The sequence below is a fragment of the Anser cygnoides genome, chromosome 5 (genome assembly GCF_040182565.1).
Source record: "Anser cygnoides isolate HZ-2024a breed goose chromosome 5, Taihu_goose_T2T_genome, whole genome shotgun sequence".
Taxonomy (NCBI): Eukaryota; Metazoa; Chordata; class Aves; order Anseriformes; family Anatidae; genus Anser; species Anser cygnoides.
In genome coordinates, this window is record NC_089877.1 from 5,796,464 (window position 1) to 5,813,728 (window position 17,265).

Below are 17,265 nucleotides of genomic sequence, written 5' to 3' on the forward strand. Positions count from 1 at the left end.
GCCACAGAGCACCTGCAAACTATAAATTAGGCCTGGGCATCTGCGTGAGGTGTATTTATAGCTGCAGCAGTAGCTGTCTTTCTGATCTCCCTCTGGATTTTTTTGTACATTTCTTCCCTTATGCATTCTGAGTAAGCGCAGGATGGAGAATTGCCAAGAGTAAGGACACTTCAGGAACAACTGGCACCTCCTAACTATATGACTAGATTCCTGAATTAGTGTTATTTTTAGGGATGCTCAAGCTAGGAAGTCTGAACTCCACTCCTGCTAATATGTTAGGCAGCTCAAAAGCTTCACAGTCCTAAAAATAGCTAGGTAACCAGCTGATGCAGGAGGCTGGCAGGCAGATGGAATACAGAACCTACTGAAAGCACGTAGCTGTTTGGGTCAGAGACGCATCCCTTAGTGCGGGGATTAAGAAAAAAAGAGGCACTAAATACAATTCTTTGAAAGAGGAATTCATCTTAAGGTGACAGGAAGAATCAAGAGGGAATGGTCCAAATGGCTGAAAATATTATCTAGATAGCATTAAATATAACTTATTATATTAAAAATTGAAAATATACAGCCATAATACCCTAAAGATCCTTTTGATAAAGTAAAAGCTTATATGGGTAAATGAGAAAAGCAACAATTAAAATATAAATTAAGTATCTTTAAAAGTGAACACAGACATAGCTACAAACTAGAGAATAATGTTGGCACTTAAGTTAAATATATAATAACAGCAATCAAAAATGGAAATTTGCTGTTCTACCACTCTTCAGGCAGCTATCTTCAGCCAAAAAGAAAAAAGATGTTACACTGGTTATTCTTTTATTGAGCTCCTGATATCCCAGTTAGAATTGTTTAAGAATAGTATAACTTTGTGCATTACTTCTATTATAAAATTAGATCTACAGGTTAAGAACAATAAATATTTCTGTTTCACAGATAGAACAGTAACAGTATTAACTTGCAAAACGTGTAGACATCTAGATGAGATGGGTGTGGAAGACAGTTGACTGCATTTGAGTCAACTGGAAAAGACAAGAATAGCACTAGTGCAAAGAAAGCATCTGGTTAGCTCAGCAGTGGTAACTCTACTAGTGTCAGTGTGACTGCCATTTTTGTAACACAGATACACAACCCAGGCATGTCATCAGGTATTCATAGGCTGCTCCTGTGATCTTATGCAGACAGAAAAATGAATCAAAACAGGTGATAGAAGACTGTGTCTCCAAGTCACATATTTTCAAAACCAATATAAACAACCACATTTTCAGCTAGCAATCTGGAAAATAACTTAAGGTGTGACTGTAGCTTCTGAAGTTGCTAGCATGCACAGTTTATCTTACCAGGACATCGACCCATACACAAATTATTCTGGCACAACACGTTACTGCATATTAGTTGTTCCATGGAAACTGTCCAAACACAAAGTCTGCCACACCGCATGCTGCGGTAATTGCAAGCCAATTTAGCTTCTTAAATCACATTTGCCCACAAAGTTTTTTTCAGACTGCGTGCGACTGTGTGGAGATTTACTGCAGGGCAGCTGACACACATTAGTTTGTTTTTCTACAGTAACTCCTTTACATGCAAAATGCTTAGTGTTAAAGGTCCTTAGCGTTTCACAGTTTCCATTACTAGTGCTTTTGGGACTGTGGATTTCCAGGTGATCCAAATGACAGATTCTTTTATCTACGCACTTGCAGAACAGAATCAGAGATGGATATTCAAAAGTGAGGTGATAGATGTTTTCTTATAAAACTATACCTGAAGGCTCGGATGGTGGTCAGACCTTCAACAGTCTCTGAAAAATGGGAAAGTAACGGTAGCTGAGTGCTGTCATCCAGCTGCTGCAGATCCCTGGAAAGGGTTATGAAAAGAATTTTGTAAAAATCAGTTTTGTTGTGCAGTTATTCTCCTGGAGCAGTTTCAGAAAGTGAAAGGTAACAACATCAACACAAGAATTACATATGTAACATTCAGATACTTTGAAAGTGCTACAGGTCTCTGAGCAGGAAATGAAGACCCCAGGAGGACTTTTCAGTTTAAATTTTAGTGCACATGACCCTGGAGTTCTTAATAGGTCTCTTCCTTCACCGCCTTCCCTCGTTTCTCCTATATTACTATGTCTTACATTCAATTGTTTATTCATTTAAACACAATTCTGGTTCTATACTGAATATGAATTTAATGGGACAGCTCCATTTAAGACGAAGGCAGAATGCAAATTCCTTTCTGTTCCTTCTCTGTCCTCAAATGACAGCACAACTTCATACTGAGCTAACAACAGAATTTATACACTCAGTAAATAAGAACCTGCACTGATCTTGCTTCTCAATTTCATGTTTTGTCATCGAATCACTGGAAGCACATGTTGGGTGAAATTCTATTTGGTCTCAAGTCCTTCCAGCAGCAAGTAGAATTGGTTGCAAAGACTCCCTCTTGATCCATGCATAGATGAAAGAAAAAATGCAGTGTTGCTGCAAAGTCTTGTTGAGCACTACCATGTGGGAAGTAGCACAACCATAGGAGGAGAAAATCACAGATATGTCAGAAATTTTTCAACTTGTTAAGATCTCAAAGACTCCAAGAACAAGTGAGGATGTTCCTGCATGCAGGAGCCACCAGGAACCATGGGCAGTACTACTAGCGGCATAATGTAATGCTCCATTCTTCAGCCTCTCTCCCTGGCTCTACAGACCTCCATTTCCACCTGGATGGGCAGGTGGAACACCACGTTCTCTGCTCTGTCACCCCGTTTCCTTGGACATGTCCATCATGCAGCCCTTAGGGAGGACAGAATCTGTTGTATTTTTTGTTTTGTTATTTGTTGTTTGTTTGTTTTGTGTTCCATGAAATCTAAGAAACTTTGATCACGGACAAAGACCCTGCTCCTACCTACCAGAAGTTTTGCTCGAAGAGCTGCAGACAGAAGGCACTTGTAAAATGACACGTTTTCACTACAGTGGATTTGGCTTGCTTTCAGACAGGGCCATGTCTTTGACAGGACCAAATGTAAAAATAAAGTTCCTTAGCACTGCAATTCTGCAACTGTGCATTGCAGACGTTTCAATTTCCAGAAGGACAATGGTCTATGTTCTTACCGTGATGCGACTCGGAAGTACTTCTGGATGAAGTAACACATGATTGCAAGGGGAACCAGGGCAATGAGAAACATCGGTGTGACGTATGAAATTACAGCAAGAGCAGATACACACAGCAAAGTGGAGCGACTCAAGCACTCCAGGGTAGCAGGGATATGCTAGATAGATAAAAAAGCACACAGGTTCAGAGAAATAAACACATAACATATCAACTAAAAGATAACATTATTTCATATGCTGGTCTCCTAATAACACAATGAAAAAAAAAAGAAGGATCTGAAACACTAAACTTACAGGTCTGCTTTTGAATTGACTGCTGGTTTGGGAGAGCAGTGCAGTCTGGGGTAAATATGGGCACTTAGAATTTTAGTCATTAATATTTCAGGCCTTTTTCTCATTTCATTTTCTCATATGTCTCAAATTAAATGTTTACCCACTCATTAAAAAAGTAGAGTAGATGCTCTTAATTTGGGGATATTAATATTGATCTACTTTCTCTTCCCTTTTCACTAAGATGGAAAAAAATTAAGCAAAAATTAATGCCCCTGCAGGGCATCTTAATCAAATAAGTGTTTTTTCCACTTATTAAATTCCACTTATGTGCATTTAAAGATGAGGAATTCATCCTGAACCTAGAAAGTTGTGATACAAATTGATATAATATTAAACATTACAGATCATCAGTAAACTTCACCTAAATAACAGTATAAGAAATGAAAATCCAATCTTTCCAACTGAGAAAAATAAGATACCTTGGGAGCTTGAATTTATTTATTCACAGTACCTGGTCAATGGTGTTGCAATCAGCTGAAAATCTGTTGAGTATACTTCCCAGAGGTGTTGTTTCAAAAAACCTGAAATGAGCCAATGAATTGGAAAGGTTACAATACTGATATGAAAATATTTTTTCTCTTTCTTTTCAGCTAGGCACTGTGCCACAGACACAATCAACAACCACAGTAAAGTTACTTATTTTTTGATGTTAACCATGGGTTTCCAATAAAATGGCAGTCTTGACTGTACCCCAACAACAGCAAACATCTCCTCAGCTCCCTTTACTGCCTAAGAGCTGTAATCATGTGATTTGCATAGAACAGAATACTTCCAGATTTGCAATCTGAAATCTCTTCAGTTCATGAAAAGCACAAGCAAAATTCAATCACAAGTCTTACATTTTTCTGGGAAGAGAAATGCATAAGAATAACTCCTGGCATAATACATTAAAAGGCCTTTCCTTTACATTTGCATATGCAAAATACAAACTTCATTATTGCTTTATTGTTAACTGTCCAATAGCTTACGCTGAATCTGAAGTTTGAAAAAAAAAAGTTTTTTTTAAAAAAGCAATGAAGTTCTCCATATTTATACTTCCTTCGTGAATTCTGGGTCAAATATTGGTAACTTAAAAATAAGAAGGTCTTTTTCCTAATGTTCAATAACAGTTGCAAGTTCCAATCAAGCTAAAACTTTAACGTGACAGCATTAGAAATAAAATTTATGCAGGACAACAAAGGCCTTTACTAGTACCTGTGCAATCCCAGTATACACTATTGATGCCTGTGATGACACTTGTCTAGGCTCATTATCTTTCATGGACTTGCACAATCATTGCCTGACAGTAAATATTTCCAGTGATTAAGATTATGACGCACACTCTGTATGAACTGTACAACATATTCATCAATAACTGTGTTTTCTCCTTAATTAAAAACAGCAAAGAGAAATGAAAGATGCTAGGAAGTTAGTATCTGAAGTCACAGTCAGATGGGAGAGGCACTTGACTTATTGTCCAGGAACTTGAGCAGCCTGGGTACCGTTTTCAAAAACTGCTCCGTAGTTTGGTACCTGGTGATTATCAATGATGCATTATAACATGTGATTCAGAGTCGCTTCATACTAAAAACGGTGCTTAGAAAGACTGCCTTGAACTAAGGAATACAGAATGTCTACAATACAGTCTGTATTATAATCAGAGGAATACCTCATTGGTGCCAAAATTATCTTATTTAGTAAAGAAGAGTGCAGCTTTTTGGTGACTTTCAAGCCAGTCCACTCCACTGCTATGGATGTGACAAGACATAATACAATTCCAAGACAAGAGAGAATGCTGAAAAATTTTGAATATGGAGAATGGTCGAAAATCTAAGAAACAAAGAAAGAACAACCAATTATTCATTGTAAATTATGCTTAAAAATTACTGTAAAAGCACAAATGCAGGACTGAAAAATAATGTGAGCAGTAAATCCTTTTTCCTTCCCCAAATCCTCCCTAAATTAAATTGCCAATGATTTTCAACCTTGTTAAACCACAATTTGTTAACCCTTCAGAGAGGGGAGCATTTGAATGAAAAATAAGAGAGAAATTAGAAGTTTAAAATCACAGAATACTATAAAAAAGATTAATATTTTTTGGTAATTTCATCTGAAGGAACAAAACACATCTTCAAAGCATTTATTACAGCTTGGGGGTTCGGTCTCATCTTTAAATGAGAATAGAATACAATAGCTTTTATTTTGAAATATTAATTTCATATTCAAACCCAGCATCAATAAAACATCTTTTAGAGATGAAAAGAATGATTCCAGTGAAATCAAACAAAAACCTCCAAACATTCATGTAGATTATTGGAGGCACTAATTTCCTGTAAACAAAGCAATCCCAGTTCTAATAAAATCCCTCTGCTATTACTTTGTACATACAGAGTACCCTGCTAGGTAACACCAGAGTCAGTTCCACGTGAAATTCACACAAAGAACAACCAAAATAGCGTGCTCATCATGAAAATCTGGTTTACCATATATTCCAAAACTTGAATGCCCTACTGCAGTGAGAATGCTGCAGTACGGGAGAAAGATAAAAGAGCTGCAATATCAAAATCACTTTAGAGTCCAAGGTCTAGGCATATCAGTCAAATGATGAAAACGTAGGAGAACAGAACAACAATGAACAAAACCTAATTGTTAGCTTTATTGCACTGTGTTCCCAAACATGCATTAACCTTCAAAATGGTTTTGAGTAATAAAGCCACTCCAGTGTGGAATACAGCATGTTGCATACAAACCTTCGAATAGATTCTGGCAGTGGGAGATTACCACTGGTTAAGTCACAGGAGAAAGGTGAACAAGACTTTACATACCGCACACTGAGAGCAGTTTTTCATCTCTAGCTCCGTTTTCTCAGAAATGGCCTCTGAGGTCCATTGTGCCAGGCAGTAGTCAATGGCCACCATCACTGTGTGCTTCAGCAGCTGGGACAGAACCAGCAGCGGCAGAAGGAGGATTCCCGCCGCACTGAGGTATTTTCCACAGGCTCTCCAGGGCATCTTTGCTCTCTGATGAAGCACAGAGGACAGGTTGTCTTCATCATCACTTTCTGTTACTTCTTCTGCAACATGCAGGAAAAAAAAAGTACAACCTCACTGATTTACTCTTACAGACTTTTCATAGGAACTGGCAAGAGGCAGCTACAATAGATGAGTTATAATAAAAGATAAAGAATGGCTTAAAATGAAATTATTTACTCAGGCAAACACATATGACTTTGCTAAAGTTAGTAGTAATACATGGTAACGACACAAAAAAAATGTTTTGTCAGTTTAAAAGTGTTGACTTGATTAAAGAAATGCATTTTTTTTTTTCTAGGTAAAACCTTAAACAAGTGTGCTTAGCTACTGATAGGTTTGAAGCTCACCCAACATACCAACATAAATTATTCAACGTTAATTCATCTCTTGTTACCAAATTGTGTTCAAGTATAATAAAAAACCCTCAGAAGTTTGACGGAAGCTACGTCTTCTGAATGTTCAAAACACTGTAGTCTAGACGTAAACTCAATGGATACAGCACTCTTACAAATCATGACCCACCTAAAAAACAATTCTCTTGCCAGTTTACAAGTTGCTAATCCATTCTAATATAATTTAACTGTAAAACAGTAACGTAGTGGTACTGGGCCTAAATGGCCTTTTACCTTCATCTTCTTCATCATCTTTCAGCAGAGCTTCACGGGAATACATAGTCCTCCGGAGATTCGTTCTTTCCAGAACAGTTTTTGTTTCAATTATAGTCTCCTAAAAAAGGAAGGGTTAGTGTGCTTTCAACCAGAGAATTAATCAAAAAATTACTAACCGTTAAAAAGCTTGTTTTCAATCAGAACATCAGTCAAAGATAAAAGTAGTGAGAATCTGACAGAAGGCAGTCATAAGTGACTGATATCCTACCACTATGTAAAACCAAAGGGCATAAATTATATAACTGACATTAATTTCAGGTTGTCAGTCCCAGCACTCTCAGAGTCTTGGGTTCCTAACTTGGACAGATATCCCTGCATTAAAAGAACTAAGATGAACATCTTAATTTTCTGTTGTAGTATTAAAGAGATTTGGGATTTGGAGGGCCTGTTACAAGTACATCTGGAAAAATTTCACCTAATGACGTGAGTAAATTCAAGTGTATTTTATAGAAACAGTTGTCAGTATCGCACATTACCAATGCTTTTCCCCTAAAATGGCCCAATTTAATATTCCTTAGACAGGAATATTTTGATAGGACTTCACTATAAGAATAGGCCAGAGTCAACAATATCAAGGAAGTGGGAGAAGTCCAGATTCAGGAATTTTCTCTTAATAAATAAAAGATAAAGGAAATGGTAACAGTAATAGTACATTCATACTAAGTTAGAAATCACACACAGAATGTCAATCCTGGCTAATATTTTCAACCTAAAAAAAAACCTGTTACATTTTTTCACAAATGTTAATTGCCTAGCCCATCAAAAACCTTCTCCAGCTCTTGGTCTTGTCGATTCATTAGCGTCTTCCAGTGTTCAAAAAGCTCAGTCTCAGATTTCTGAATGTCCTTGAGTGTTCCTTCTCTCTGGATGTTTCCATCCTTCATTGCAATTATCTAAAAAGTTAAAAACAGAAGCTGTGGAGTCACGTATATCTCTATTTATTTTAAGGATATGTTGTGTGTGGACAGAATTTCTCTTTTATAAGAATATTTCTATGAACAAATTAGTCTTTTGAAAACAGATAGTTATCTTTCAACTTTATCCCTTTTACCTGAGGTACTGCAAAACCAGAAGCTTCCTGCGCTCCAGACTTTCTGAAAGGAAGGTTGTTTTTAAGTAAGAAAAAAGAAGAATGGTGTCCTCTTCAGCAGACAGGAGAATGCATTACTCTTTCTAAATACAAGTCATTAGCAAGATAAGATTTTAGAGTTCTCTTACCTCCTAAAAGGAAAAGGCTTTTAGCAACACACTGCGTGCAATAAATTTTGCCCTCGTTCAGGCAATTAGATATGAGCGTGCTGGCTCCACCGTCTGTTTGATATCATGGACTTGATAAGGAAAAGCTAGGGATTTTGAATCCCTAAAGCTTTTAAAAGCATAAATGGTAGACACAGTCTGAAAAAAAATAATTATATATGCAAGACAAAGTCTGAAGGGTGTGGTTTCCAGGTTTATATCAGTGCAACCACATTATACACATAATGTAACTAACTTAACTTTAGATCTGAAAAGGAGAATTGGAAAATGAGGCGTGTGGATTGTAAACTCATGTGACATCATTAGAAAATGTTTAATACAGTGTTTATTTTTCTCTCTTCCTGGAAACTCAGAATTTCAATGGAAGAAAAAAAAGGAAATATATTCCATTTATTGCTGAGAATTTGCACCAGAGGAAAGGAAGAAAAGCAAATGGATCTTTTTGTGGTCTGTTTATTCAGGAAACCCCCGATTGAATAGGACCCTAAACTCTTCTGAGGATTTTGCTATGAAGCTTTAGGAAGGCCGTCGTCACACATACTTCAGGTCGTATTTTTATTTAAAATTCCTTAAAATAAAACAGAATAAATTATTCCTGCTGCACCACATTGCGTAAAACTTTCTAAGGCTTAATAAGACCTTTGCTTCAGAAAAAAAACCACTGAACTCTCTCTTAATAAGCAGTTATTAATTATAAACTTAATTAATGCAAACTCTTCCTATCCTACAAGCTGTTTGGAACAGTTTATTTCGTAACACATTACTGAAACCCAGTTAGAAGATACTAACAACATTCTCATTGAGTATCTCATATAACAAGAGCACCTAGAAATAAATCTGACATTTGGAAAAGAAAATGAAAGATTATGCTGACACAATACCACAGTTGTGCATATTGAAAAAAAAGAATGCTAACAATTAAAAAAGAGGAAGCTAAGCCAGAACCTCAAATGTAGGGGAAGAAGACAGAAAATTCCTTTATTCTGAGAGATGTTAACAGCAAAAGCAGAACTGTGTTGAGAACAGCAGTAATTCTTACAGGTGTACAACTGAGGGACAAGGTCACAGAAGACACCATAAAGGATAAATGCTTCCCACCAAAAACATGACGAAAGCAAGATTAATGTCTATCTGCAACTTTACAGCAAGCCAATATGAAGAACAGAAAGCAGCTGAAATATGACTATTGCTTGAGACAGAATAACTGCTGCTATAGTCTGTGCAAGCTGCAAATGACAGAGAATCCCTGCTAGGAGGCATAACTGCAGTAATCAATCCTTGTGGGCAGAAAAACCTTTGACACTGGGGCTAGATAACTGCAGGGGAAGTACAAGGCCAGTGTGAACCAATGAACTAAAAAAAAAATAAATCCAACAAACCAAACAGCCTTATCCTATCTGATTTACTTCATCTTAGACATTTGCAATAGCAAACTGTTAAGAAAGCACACCCTCATTTTTTTTCCTGTAAAACGCAAGATACAACAAAGAAACCTAACAAAACACCTAAGTAATAACCATTTCTTAAAAGTTTGTCAACATACAAAGAGAAAAATAGTTATTAATGTTATCTACTGCTACCAAATGCATGGAAGTACTTTTTTTCCTTGAATTTCCCCACACAGCTCACTAACCATGAAAGCACCTTTTTCTGTGACACCACAGACAACTTCATAGTAACATCACAGCCAGAGGCAATTAATTATGTTACTCCAACATATCACCATTTTGAGATCAAAAGATGAACAAAGTTTTCCAATATAACAATTGGTTTTGGATACTTCATGTATTTTAAATGTGGCCCATTTTCATGAGATTATTAAGTATCAGTTCAAGGAAAATCAGACCTGTTTAGGTGTTTTATAAAATGGGAATTTCAAAATTATGGCACCCCAACCCCCCTGGCTAACTTTCAGAAGACCTGGATTATACCAAGACATCTTCTCACTAAACTACCACTTGGTAGAAAGATGAAGCGAGAGCCTTGTGTGTAGCACAAGACATACTTGTGCCACTTTCCTGCCTCCTAAAAAAAAAAAAGGGAAGAGCATTCTTACCCAGTCAGCGTGGGGCAAGTACTGCAGCTTGTGAGTTACTAGCACGACAGTGCGCTTGTCTTCCCGTAGCATTTTCAGTATTCCTTCTTGCATGAGATGGTCACTGAGGTGGATATCCAGTGCAGAAAATGGATCATCCTGTCATGAGGAAAACAGACCAGCTTTTGGAGTCAACATTTATAGGATTTAAGGAATGTTATGGCTTTTAGTACCAGTAAAACCAGTTAGATCAATATAGAAAATTAGAAGAGGTTATCAGAAGATCAAAATTGTTCTGCGGAGCAGTTTTCTTAAAATACCTAACAACAGACCTTGAGCTGTCCTTTTTGCAATGAGTACTGTACAATGACATACAGTAACATTAGCTGTGTAAATGCCATGATTTCCTGAGTCTTTTTGGGAACTGCTCCTCTCAACTGCCCCTGTAACTGCAATATGCGATTTCTGTTAGACTAAAGACAATGGAGCAATGTGCACTGATGGCGTATATTACCCAAACTGCTTCAGGGACAGTGTCAAACAGCACATTTTTATTTTCTTTATACATATTTCCTTCTGATGACTTTTTTTTTTAAAAATAATCCATATAATTAAAATCTATTAACAAAGCATCACAAAAGGAAAAATCTTGGTCTCTTTGATGATCCTGCTCAGATACTTGATTTATGCCTATATTAACTTCATCTTATTAAAGCAATGAATTATATGAAATTAATTTAGGAATAAACTAATCTGTATTACCTTTTGTGAAACTTTTTTTTTTTTACTTAATCCTATTTATATGAAATTACAAAGACATTATTTCTGCTTGCACTACTGATAATGGCTGTAGCATTTACTCAGTATTAGTATTTTATGTTATGTTATCCTAATAGTAGAATTTCTTAAAAATCAATTTTTGTTTTCTTCTGTCCAGATATTTGCTGAAAATGTAGGGTTGAATTTGGATAAATTCTGCTTCCTGTGACTGACATCATCAAAATGATCACAGAATCACAGAATCATCTAGGTTGGAAGAGACCTCCAAAATCATCTAATGATGATGACTTAAAAGAACCGGATGTTTTCAAGTACTAATATACAGGATTCCTGATTATTTTTGAATGATTAACAGGAAAAATAAGCTTATTTGTAAATGCTTTTGTATTGTCAAACCATCAGAGAATCTGCTACTATGATATTATTGAGTGTCCTGTACAAAAGTTCTGGTGTAAAGTAACAATGGAAAAAAAACAAGTTAGGGTCCAATAGCGGCCCTTGGCAGTGCCCAGCTGCTCTCTACCTCTGCGTTCTCATCATTGCCTGAAACACCCTGCCTGTGAAACATCACATAATGATCAGCCCAACTACAGGGAAAGGTTATCTAAGTAACCTCCCAGACTTTTAGGTATGACTTCAAATGTGCACAGCTTTTCTAATTAATCCCATGTAACTCTCATGTCTGGCTGTCATAAAAGCTGGATTCAAAGCTCCTTGAAAACAGGGTTTAAGAAGGAAGTCCTAATTGGAAAGCCAGCAAGCTCACTAGTAGTGACTGTGTAGGATGCATCTGTTTTCCTACCTACTAGGCTTTTAGAGACTGCTCTCACTCTTCTATTGAAGTTTGGGCAGGATATACAAACAGCAGTTCAGGGTGGGAAGAAAGCTTAGTTTGCTGCAGAAAGGAAACACCTTTGACACAGGCCAACATTAATTTTATGCCTGAGACAGCTTAGGAATTTTATAAATACTGCTGAGACTATTCAATTTTTGGTAACAAAAATAAGCACAAGACTCAAAAGGAAACTTCAACAGACTGAGAGGGAAAGCATCAACATTTCAATTTGTATCCTAATATCCACCTGTCTGCAGTATTTACAAAATTCTTCTTACCTGCAGGCTAGCAAACAACGGCTATAAAATAAACAGGGGACACTTGGCTCAGCTCAGTGAAGCACAATGTTCAGTGTGTGTTATCCATGAAATACTCTAAATGCTTACATCTTGTGCTTCTGTTTGCAGCATAAGCATACTGGCACCTACTCACCAGGAACACAACATTTGTCTGCTGGTAAAGTGCTCTTGCTACACTGATACGTTGGCGCTGCCCTCCAGACAGATTAATTCCCTGGAGATAAGCAGGAAAAAAAAATCAATCATTTATAAAAACATCAACAAAATATTCATATTTTGATTGAATTATCTAGAAAAAAAAAAAACATTTTTTTTCAGAAATGTGGGCCTGCAATTCAGCTAGGAACACAGTATACTAATTGCTAGAGAAGCCAGAGGACTCTGAGCTCCATACATAACAGGGGGTGAGAAATGTGTAATGGTTTGTGGTGACACAATGGTGTAGGAAGCATAGATGTTCTGTAGACAGTCTAAACTAACCTTCTACTCAAAAGTTATAGTCCGAAGTCTGACTAACCTATTTTTATTTTATGCTTCTATTTCACCATACTGTATTAGTTCCATTGTATACCATATTTGTACCACGACTACTATAGCCAGTCATTGTGAGCTGTTAGATCAGACCACGCGGAGGTGAACATTATGTGCTCGCTACTGCACTTGTTTTCTGCCCTTAGTCCTGCTACTACCCTGCTGAAAGTTACTTATCCTTCCTGTGATCCAGACGCAGCTTCACAAACACCTTAAGCTCTCATAAGCCAATACTGCTGCCAAAGAAGCTACCACCCCTGCTCCCTGCCTCTTTTGCTCACCCCTCTACTTTACTTTTTTTGCCAAAAACCACATTTGTTTAGCTACACAATGAATTTTGTTAAGAACTAATGCATTTCAAATCAACATGGTAGCCAGTGTGGAGATTACTCATGGAAACGTATCCTTGGTGGTTGCTGTTGGTTTGGTTTGCTTCTGTGTGTGTGCAAGTGCCGCTATATGCTAGAGCACATTGTTTATGGAATTGTGACTTCTGGTTCCTTTCTCGTCACGCTCTAGTTTCCCCAATGCGATAAGGCTTGGTTTGCTCTTTATTAAACAATTTGCCATTTTTTAAATGAAGGTGCTCTAAAAAATCGATGAATTATTTATTTTTAGGTTATTCACAAAGAAACCAAAATATGCACTGTCTGCAGAATTAGTCAAACATTCTGATAGCAGCACATTTAAATCATGGCATCTCACATAAATGACAGTGTTTCTATGTTTACCAAGCAACAAGCTTTCAGACTAATGACCCAAACGTACACTTAGCTAAAAGATTACCTTTGTTGCCAAATAACCGGTAAGATTTTAAGAACATGACAAAATAATAAAAAAACTCTACATATTTAAAACAAAAATAGAAGCCCGTAGTTGTTTACTGACCCTCTCTCCAATCTGGGTTTGGTCTCCGTGAGGGAGAATGTCAATATCAGGCTGGAGGGAACAAGCATCAATTACTGCTTTGTACCTGCGGAAACAAAAAAGGTAACACAAAATCCACACAGATACTGCTAAAGAAGCACATTTCCTACCTGCAAAGGAACAAAAATTAACCAGCTGGAAAAATCACACAGTGGAAAACGTATTTGTTAGCCACTAATTGTTCTAATGGGATCTCTTTCAATCGCAGGCAAGTAAATACCATTTCGGCTAAGAAAAAGCATCTTAGGTCAGCTTCCCAACTAAATACATTTAATAGCTAAAAACAGGCAAAACAAGAACAACCTCTCCCACAGTGAATTTTTATTGTTTAGCATTTAACTTTCTTTGTGCCCAGAGCATTTATTGCTTCTATGTCCAAGGACGACAGAAACAAACAAAAATGTGTGTGTAGGATGTGAATACATACTAATCAACTTCTTTCTAGGGTGGTGGGTGGGGGCACAGAATGGAATACCAGCAATAACTTTTGAATCCTTTAGAATGTTTTTGGTCAATTACACAGAATAAAAAGACAGCCCATTAGTCCTTCATGATACACCAGATGTTGAAATCTTAAGGAACAATATTCCCACTCTCAAACTGTTAATATCCTTCTAAGTTAAAATTTGTCAATTTGATATAAAAAGAAAATACTGCATGCTGCACAAACATGGTCCTTGGAAATGAAAACACTTCCACACTTAAGGTCAAGTGAGTCTCAACCCTCTCTCTTGTGTCCTTCAAGAAAATCACAGTCAAAGGGGGACCACCCAGGACTCAGGGTCTTCTGCTGTATTCCAGCAGGTGGATTATGTTTGATGCTGGAGTGAGATGGAGACCCATGTGTGAACGGAGGGGTAGGCAACACCATTATTTAGCTAAAAGAAAAGTAAAGCACATAACAGTGCTGAAACCTGTTACCTCTGTTTGTTAAAAGAGCTTTCAAATGTGATATTCTCTTCCACCGTTGCGTTGAGCAACCAAGGCTTCTGTGATGCATACGCTACTGATCCTCTTTTCCTGGAAAAACAAACAAACCAAGAGTTCCCAGCTTACCAGTGCAGTAGGGGTAACTGGAAACCATTCTTCTTGTGAAGGAAGAAACTTGTAATAAATCTTTAAAAATGCTGCCTTTCATTTCTGTTCTTTAGGACAATTTCCAACAGAATACTGCAATTGTTCACCTAACTCAAGAGTTGGTTCTTTTGAATTTCAGTTTGTTCCCCCATTTTCTGCTGTGAAGTGGGTTTTGCAGAGGCTAGCTCCATAAACCTGCCTCTTGAGCAGTGCAGATGGCAGGAAGAAAATTACCGAAGACTAAATCCCAGCTCTTTTTGAATAGACTAATAAAAATCACTAGTTAGGCAACACCTTTCAGGAGAAGTGTTTAAAAAAGATATTTTAAAGTATTTAAAAAAAATGTAACAACTCCACACATACACAAAGGCAATTCTCCCCCAAAATGCATTTATTTTCCCCACTACAAGGGGAACTTGAGTCAGAAGGATTCCATGAACAATACTTTTCTATGTCTATGTGAAGACAAGTAAAGAGAACACAGGCAAAAAATACTATTTTCCCTTGTGGAATTGCCCCCATCATGTACCATGGAAAGGAACAATTTATCAGAGAATGGCCTGCAGGATCTCCCCATGCATATTTTATTTCATATGTATTATTCTTATTACTACTTAGGAAGTATCTGCCTACTACTGAAGTAGTAGTGCTTTTGTGGCTATCTATGCTACCAAGGACCTCTAACGGCAGAGCTGGGAGAAGGGCATGATTTTTTTATTAGAGCAACTGATACTGTTGGAAAAAATGGACAAACCCATTGGCGTATCACTGTTTCTCAAATGAAAGGGCCAAAAGAGGGATAATATACCTTAAAGCGTATCCAGTTTCTTTCCAGTTATATCAGCTAATCCAATAAAAAGATACGACCTCTCACCCAAACATAGCCTTTGTCTGCTAGACAGTTATTAATTACAGCAGCCTGTGTCTAGTTGGACCAGAATGCAATTCAAACGAGGAGCTGACAAAACGAACTGGGTGCTTTATTTATCTTTTTTTTTTTTTTAATCAGGAGTTAAGGTCACTTGCCCTGCTCATTTTTTCAGGCTTTCATCAGGTTTGCTTAGAAACCATTATAGGATCCAATTTTCTTTGATGACCTGAAAGAACACACAGCTATGCTATCCTGGTAGCATGCTTCCAAGTTCAAATATCTGATCGCTCATTAGAATTTAATTACGCTTTATAAATTCTCTTACTGGAGAATGAAACACAAACAAACAAAAAAAAATCCCCTATGCAGCCCAGCCTGTAGTCCCAAAATCTAATTCAAAGAGCATTCATTTCTGCCCCAGGAGGAAAGTATTTTTTCAATTAGTATGAAATTCTCATCTCAGTGACTGAGAAAAAATTGCTTTGAGCATTCCAAGATGAACATGTATTCCCTTGCCCTTCTTTCTATTGCTTGAAACTGTGCCTTTGCTACTATTAATTCTCAAAGTGATTGAAAAGTTACTTCTAATTTATTTTTTATTTTTTGAAAAATAATAGCAAAGTTTTGAGGAAAAAGTTTTTAAAAGTTTTGTAAAAAGTGTTCTTTTTTTCAGCGAAGATACAGGTACTGCCTGTAAGATGCACTCCCTGCTGAGAACCAGCACAATGGCTGGGAACACCATTCACACTTTGGCTAAAATTCTGCTTTTAGGCCATCAGTGAGAATTAATTACTGCAAGGAATTTGGGAACAAGCAATGAACTTGCCAAAATTAATTTAAAAATTTAGAATTTAGTAAACCCATCTAATATAATCTTAGGTGCAAATTGACACTTGGATGACATATCAGGGCAGGTCATATTTTGGCATAAATAGGGAGCTTGCAAGTGCTTGATTGTACAAGGAATCTACAGCACACCTACAGTGCTTCGTACAGTAAACAGGCAGTCAAACAAAATTTCTACTGAAACAGTATGATAACAGTGTCAAACATCCAGAGAACAAAACATTCTGAAATGGAACATGCAACACTTTCTCTGAAAGCCTGCCATGAATCTACCTAAGATTTCACGCTCAGAAGACTTCATGCAGACAAATGGTTTAGCAGACAAAGACTTACAATGAATTTATTTTGCAGGTGGAAGTAATTGTCCCTTACCTCTGGACTGCATAAACAAACATATTTTTATCAGTGGACTGTAATTGTTCTCCTTTGATAACAAATGATAAACTGACCATAGCCTCTTAATTATCGCAAAGAGACAGATGGCAAAATCCAACCTTAGAATAAGCAAGGAAACCTTCCCTGATCTCCCTGGAGAGTGTTTTGATGGGATCAACCCAGTTCATTAATTTAGAACCAGAGACAACATCGTTAAGGTTGCTTGTTTGAAGCTACTAATCTATCTTCACATTTCACTTTGTAAGTCCAGGAGGCTCAGTATGCATTCAAGATCACTGAAAAAAGACTAGTAATTGGACATTCA

The 17,265-nt window shown here is 37.1% G+C and overlaps 1 protein-coding gene across 2 annotated transcripts in view; it reads right to left on the reverse strand.

Annotated features, from left to right (window-relative positions):
- Positions 1-17,265, reverse strand: part of ABCC8 (ATP binding cassette subfamily C member 8) — a 76,914-nt gene that overhangs the window by 13,393 nt on the left and 46,256 nt on the right. For both annotated transcript variants that reach the window (XM_013177603.3, XM_066997233.1), the window contains 11 exons: positions 14,693-14,791; positions 13,733-13,817; positions 12,447-12,527; positions 10,421-10,558; positions 7,875-8,000; positions 7,066-7,165; positions 6,233-6,480; positions 5,077-5,237; positions 3,880-3,949; positions 3,096-3,253; positions 1,759-1,851 (listed from right to left, as the gene is read on the reverse strand). In XM_013177603.3, coding sequence (XP_013033057.2) covers positions 1,759-1,851; positions 3,096-3,253; positions 3,880-3,949; positions 5,077-5,237; positions 6,233-6,480; positions 7,066-7,165; positions 7,875-8,000; positions 10,421-10,558; positions 12,447-12,527; positions 13,733-13,817; positions 14,693-14,791 — 1,359 coding nt within the window. The remainder of the gene's footprint in view (positions 1-1,758; positions 1,852-3,095; positions 3,254-3,879; positions 3,950-5,076; positions 5,238-6,232; positions 6,481-7,065; positions 7,166-7,874; positions 8,001-10,420; positions 10,559-12,446; positions 12,528-13,732; positions 13,818-14,692; positions 14,792-17,265) is intronic.